General features: G+C 30.2%; 1 protein-coding gene across 6 annotated transcripts in view; it reads left to right on the top strand.

The window, feature by feature from the left end:
• LOC108737030 (RING finger and CHY zinc finger domain-containing protein 1) overlaps positions 1 to 5,045 on the top strand; it is a 45,200-nt gene extending 40,155 nt beyond the window's left edge. For 5 of the 6 annotated variants that reach the window (XM_025980535.1, XM_025980538.1, XM_025980540.1 and 2 more), the window contains exon 6: positions 4,482 to 5,045. In XM_025980535.1, the coding sequence (XP_025836320.1) occupies positions 4,482 to 4,787 (306 nt within the window). In that variant the 3' untranslated portion in view covers positions 4,788 to 5,045. The remainder of the gene's footprint in view (positions 1 to 4,481) is intronic. The other variant, XM_025980539.1, reaches the window with a different exon arrangement.
• Positions 5,046 to 6,419: the final 1,374 nt, after the last annotated feature.

Raw genomic sequence — 6,419 nt, 5'->3', positions numbered from 1 at the left:
CGTGAAAACCTGGTTTCACGTGTTTTTAAATGCAATTTAGCAACGATTTCAACCCTAATTTTTGGATAATTCGCAGATATCCTTCATCTGCACACCTTTCACAAGACTTTTAGACTAGGAAAATCAAAAACTTGTTAAATAAAAGATTTTTTTGACTTACTTTTATTACGTAACTATTTTTAATTTTTCTTTTTACAAAATTATTTAAACACGGCAATTTTTTGTTTTTAATACTGTTTACTAAATAAACAAAGGAGAAAATCATTATATATGAATAATTTGTAATACTATTTAAAAAACTAATAAATAACTTACAATAATGACAATTTACCTATTTGAAAGTGTTCATTCAATTTCAAAAGATATGACGAGGCGAATGTTAAATTTTGTTCATTCATAATCAAGATTTTTTAAATTAATATTTCTAGTACCACTGAAATGAGTATGCTGTAAAAGGTCATTTCGTTCGTAAAATTATTCATTTGAACAATACCTATCTGGTATCGCTCTCGCAAAAGTACTTTTTTTTAAGAAAATGTATGATACCCAAATGAACTTTATGTGCTAGATTAATTGCAGCCCTTTGTAAACTGAATGGTAATACAATTCGATTTTCTCTTAAAATAACATCATTACTACTGATTAATTAATCTTTTATTTTATAATATACACTTGATTCTGGTATTATCCATACATTGTCACAATAGCTTCCTTTAAAAGATTCAGAGTTGAGTCTTTCTTTGTGGCTTTTTGCACTTGTTCTAAAGTCATGATTTTTGGAATTGCGTTAAGTATACAAAAATTTAAATATTTATCAACTTCACCATAATCCAAGTTCTTGATAGTTGGCACAGGATGTCTTAATAAAATTTGATGTTGAATATTTAAATTGTATGGTTGAATTCTTAGAAGTAATTTTTCAATCCTAGCATTTGGTGGATTTATTAAATTTTCAATAATTTTTACAATCTAGAGTTTCTTTTTTAAGCTGACTGTATCTTTTTTGTGTTCGCATTAGCGTCGTGCTTGCCCAAGCTATAATATTAATTTGTTGTTTTGCATACAAGTGTGTTACCTTTTCCATGCCAAGGTAAGATAATTTTGTGTTGTCACTGAGCTGTTGTTTAAGATTGTTAAAAATTTTATCGTGATCTCCTGTCCAATTCTAAACTGATTTTTTTTTGTTAAATTTCTTAAGGGATGAGTATTTTCAGATAAATTTGGTAAAAACTTCCAATGTAACCAATCATTCCAAGAAAGCTTCTTACTTCGGCGGCATTTTCAAGTGGTTTTAAATTTATAATGCTATTGCTTTTGTCTGAATCAGGATGTACATCTTTCTTTGAAAACATATACCTGAAAATTTTAATTTTTGTTACACTGAAAACACGTTTTCTTTTGTTAATTGTTAAGTTATTCTTTACCAGTGTTTACAATACTTGTAATGCTGCATCATGCTCTTGTTTATTTTTCCCATGTACCAAAATATCGTCACTTATGTTAATGACGTTTGGTATATTTTGTAAAAGTTGACTGATTCTGTTCTGAAAAATCTAAGCGGCTGAATTTATACCAAAAGTTAGTCTTTTGTATCTAAATAGACCTACATATGTAGAGAAAGTTGTGGTATATCTTATGTCTTCATGTAATGTTAGTTGATGATAACGATCTTTCAAGTCGGTTTTGCTAAACATTGTTGAGCCATTCAGTTGTGTTATGACTTCGTGAACTGTAGGTGTTAAAGGTTTCTTTCACGCATGATTGTATTATTTAAATGTTTCATGTCAACGCAAATACGAATTAAATTTGAATTGCCTTTTCTGGGAATAATAACAATTGGAGATACTTATGGTGTTAGTGTAGTTTCAACTTTTTCAATTATAGCTTATTGTTCTAGTCTCAATAACTCATCTTCAACTAATTTTTTTTAAATGAAAAGGGACTCGTTTGTGTTTTTGACTAATCGGTTTAATATTTTTATTGATATGGTTTGATTTTGGTATCTTCTAAATTTCCTACTCCTTCGCAAATTCTTGCATAATGTTTTTGTACATATGTTAAATCTATGTTTAGGCTCACAAGATTTGTCGATATTGTAAAAATGTTTAGATTTTTTGACGACTTAAAGCTTAATAATGATTCACAAATACCCTTTATTACATTAATTTCAGTTAACCTTAATGTTATCGTTTTGTTTTTATATTTCAACACAGCAGAAAATTTTCCTAAAACATCTAAATGCTGGGTTTGTTTGAATCTGGTCTCAAATCTTTATTCAATGTTACCTTGTATGCATATTCACTAATTACGTTAACAAATGTTCCTATATCGATTATGAATCAAGACTTAATTTTTAAATGGACCTTGTTAGAACATACGTAATCCTCAAATGTAGCATCGTACTACAGATGGCGCTCACCACGCCATTTGTAGTATTTTCTAAAACGCGCTGTTAAGACAGCAGGTAAAGGTTGGTCTATGTTCTGTCGGAGTTGCCTGCGACGCGCTGATGAGATCCAAAAAGATCGAAGTTTCGACAGAATACAGACCACTTCGAATTATTTTGTAAGACTTATTATTCACATCTTAAGTAATTTTGGGTAATCAGAAGATATTGTTTGTCTTAAATTGAAATGAACATTCTGAACTATCATCATCTATATTTGTATAATTCACTAGCCTGTTATCTGTTTTTACTTTGACTTTCTTGTTGAATTATCTGTGGATTTGTTATGCTTTGTATCTGTTGTTGACTACCTTGTTGAATGTGTTTTATTTGAGTGTTCTGTTGTTGTTGATTGTTCTGGTGTTGCATACTCCTTTGTTTTTGAATACATACTCGTGCAAAATGACCTTTCTTTGAACAATAATGATAAATAATGTTGAATGCTGGACACGATTTTTTTTCCTTCGTGGTGCCATAAATTTCCACAATTTTTACACCTTTTGCGGTTGTTCTTTGTTGAACAATCGTTTGATTTACTTGTTTTTCTGTAATTTCATAAAGTTTTGATTGAGCTAATATAATTGAGGTAACGATGGCTTATCAGTCATAGCATATCGTTGTAGCTTTAAAGAAGTTGTTCCTTGAATGATTTGTGATTTAACTTCTCTTTTTTTATCAGAAAAGCTGCAGTCGCTACTTAGTTTTAACAATTTCGCATAAGTAGTATTCATCAACTGTTTCACCCATTCGTTGTTTACCTTGACAAAAATTGTAAATTTCAAATTCTATGTTAATCTTTGGTATTTAATTTTAATTTGGCCTTTTCATATTCTAACATTACAACATCTCCTGTTGGTTGTTGAGTACATGATGCATCTGCTTTCCTGTCGTCGTTTGTTGCACCTGAGGCATTAAAAAAATGTTAAAACGCTTGATCCATTTTTGCCATCGCACGTCCACGTTTCCAAATGCATGTTAATTGTTTTCTTTTAAATCCTCGTCGTCAAAATGTACTATCCAGCAAGGAATAGATTACTCAGTCTTAACTATTTATTTATAAAGTCAATAGAAATAACACAAAAAAAAATACAAACTTGGAACTTGATACACACGCAAAACACTCGCCAAGCCAGAGTACCTTAATCTCCCAACTTGATCTCTACTCCTATTTTCTGCTCTCCTATCATGCACATATCATATGAATAAACTGTATTACTACACTAACTCCGATGGAAGTATCTTTTTTTAAACTTAGTATTCGTTCATATACTTTTCGGTACCTTTTATCCAAATTTTGTTTAAAAAGAAAATGTGAAATTATCCATTACATTTTTCGTATCTCTTTTATAATTTCATTGCTAGAAAGTCATAAGAATTCTTATTAAAATAAGAAACCTGGATATTTCTACACTAAATATTTAAGGGTCATTACTTTTTTACAAAATAAACATTAAAACTTAGCAAGAAGGGGAGAATAGATCAATATTCAATTAATTTTGCAAAATGTGGTGAATTCGATTTCGATTATTTATGAAAAAATAACTTTACCGGATAGCTAATTAATATTCTAAGTATTACGGCCTTTTTTGCTCGCCTATCAACACTTACCGATACTTTTTGGAACATGACATTACTTGATCAGATAATACCCCAACAACTAACCTGTCACGTGTTATATCTAACCTACAGTTGGTAATCAGTTTAAGTTATTTATGCCATCAACACTTTTAAAGCGCACGAATTTGTACGACAAGTTCACCATTTAATTTTAGAAATACTAATTAAACAATAGTGTAGGAATTAAATCCAATCCAACGCTTTTTTATGTAATACTTAATTTTATTTAAAATTCCTCTCAACCAGGATAGTTACTAAATACTCAATATGTTCACCATGCTATTTAATTTATGACTTAATTTTTTTTAAATATCCCTCTTCCAACTAGAACAGCTACCAGATACGCAATATGTTCACCATGTTTTAAATTTATGACTTCAATAAATTTACAAAAAAATAATTTCTTGCTATTTTTCAGGAAAGCACGATAAAATTCCATGTGGTTGGTTTAAAGTGCAGCTTCTGCGGTTCATATAATACATGTAGATCCGAAGGTCCAAGTCCTCCCGTTACTGGACGTAAGATCAGTTACAATATATCAAGAGCAACTCAGGTAAAACAATTTTTTGCTAAAATTTTAGGCCAGGCTGCACAAACCAATCAAAATTTACATCAGGAAAACGAAGAAGAAGCCACATCAGCCAGTCAAAATATTAATGAAGGTCAGAGCTCATCGTCGACCGACGAAAATCAATCAGAAACGCAAAGGTCATCTCAACAATAAATTTTAATTGTTGAGATTGAAATACGTATTTTTACTTATGATTGCAAAGTTATATTAGATGTTGTGTAATAGAATTTTTATTAATTTTTTTCTTAATTTATTGCTAATATAACAAATACCTATGTATATCTGATTATCATTAGAAATAAGCTGTTAGATTGACCTTGTACTACAAGCTTTATAAAACTATAAGTATCTATTTTGTCAAAACTTAATGTCCAAAAGTAAATTACTCCGATTAAACTGAAATGTGTATTATACTTTTCGTTTATCTAATGTTTGGTGTGTTTATCGAAGATGTTTTTTTATTATATTGTAGCTCCATTTGAAATACGATATTAAACACAGTTTTAGCTACAAATAATTTAATTGACCACCATAACGATTTCACAGTGTGACTTTTTCAGATGGAAGAATACTAATCCTTAACTAATAACAAAATCATTTGTGTACTACCTTATGATAAATAAAGGTGGGGTTGCGAATCGTTACAAAATTAGCAAAGCAAACTTAAAATTTTAAAAAACAGTTACAGATTAATATAAATGATGAAAAGCGAAAAATTATTAATATCAATTTAATCGTTGACAATTAAGCTTAATATATTTATTTCTAAACTCTAGCCGATTTAGTTTTATCCCTTCGTGTTAAGTATAAAATTACTAAATCGTTTTTAAAACCAGGTGATTGTTGTAGTGAATGTTTCGCGAAGGTGGAATTGGTAATATAGTTTATACAGCCCATTGTATGTTGTTTATTACGCCATTTAAGGTATTTACCTGTTTGGCCCGTGTATTTTTTATTACAAGAACCACATTTAAATTTGTAAACGCCTGATTTTTTTTGTTTATTAATGGCTTTCTTAACGAATTGTTAGTTTTAAAATTATTAGCGATAGGGTAATTGTAAAAGATATTGAATTAAATTATAAAAACGCAAAGTGGCGATTTTGCACATTCTAGTACCAACAATGTGAACGGGGCCCCCTCTCATGGCTTCAGGTGTTGAGGGTAGGAACGAGCACTCCATATAATATATTACTTAAGGGGATTCAGTAGTACTCGCGCCGTAGAGTAAAAACATGCTTATCTATTCTGCATAACATGAGTTTAATATTTGANCAGGTATCGTATGGGATGCTGAGGGATGAGGAACAAATAAAAGGATTTACGGCAATTACAATTATTCTCCAACTAACCCTATTTATTACTGACCGTTTCAATTGAAACCATGACTTTAGGACATATGTGTAATTGTGTAAATTGAACAAAAATATAGGTGTGTTCTTAGAAGAGAAAACGTCTAATAATTTTAAAAAATATATATACATACATATATATATGTATAATAATCATACGATCCATTTATGTTATATGTATGATGAATTAGTTAGGTGAATCAACCAGTTAATATCGATATTGTTATAAAAATATTTATCGTGGGCGAACAACAGACTGATAAGCAATTTGGATTCCAACCTGGCTAATGCACCGAAAGTGCAAAGTGAAGCAAACTGTTAGCAGACCCGAAACACTTTATGTTCTAGGCACTGGAGCGGTATTGTTGTTAAGCAAAAACAAGTGAGATGTGTTAAAAAACTAACCTTGAGAAAGCCCGGCAACTTGGGCAAAA

The sequence above is a fragment of the Agrilus planipennis genome, unplaced genomic scaffold (assembly GCF_000699045.2).
Source record: "Agrilus planipennis isolate EAB-ADULT unplaced genomic scaffold, Apla_2.0 scaffold113, whole genome shotgun sequence".
Classification (NCBI taxonomy): domain Eukaryota; kingdom Metazoa; phylum Arthropoda; class Insecta; order Coleoptera; family Buprestidae; genus Agrilus; species Agrilus planipennis.
This window is presented reverse-complemented; position numbering and strand designations above follow the sequence as displayed.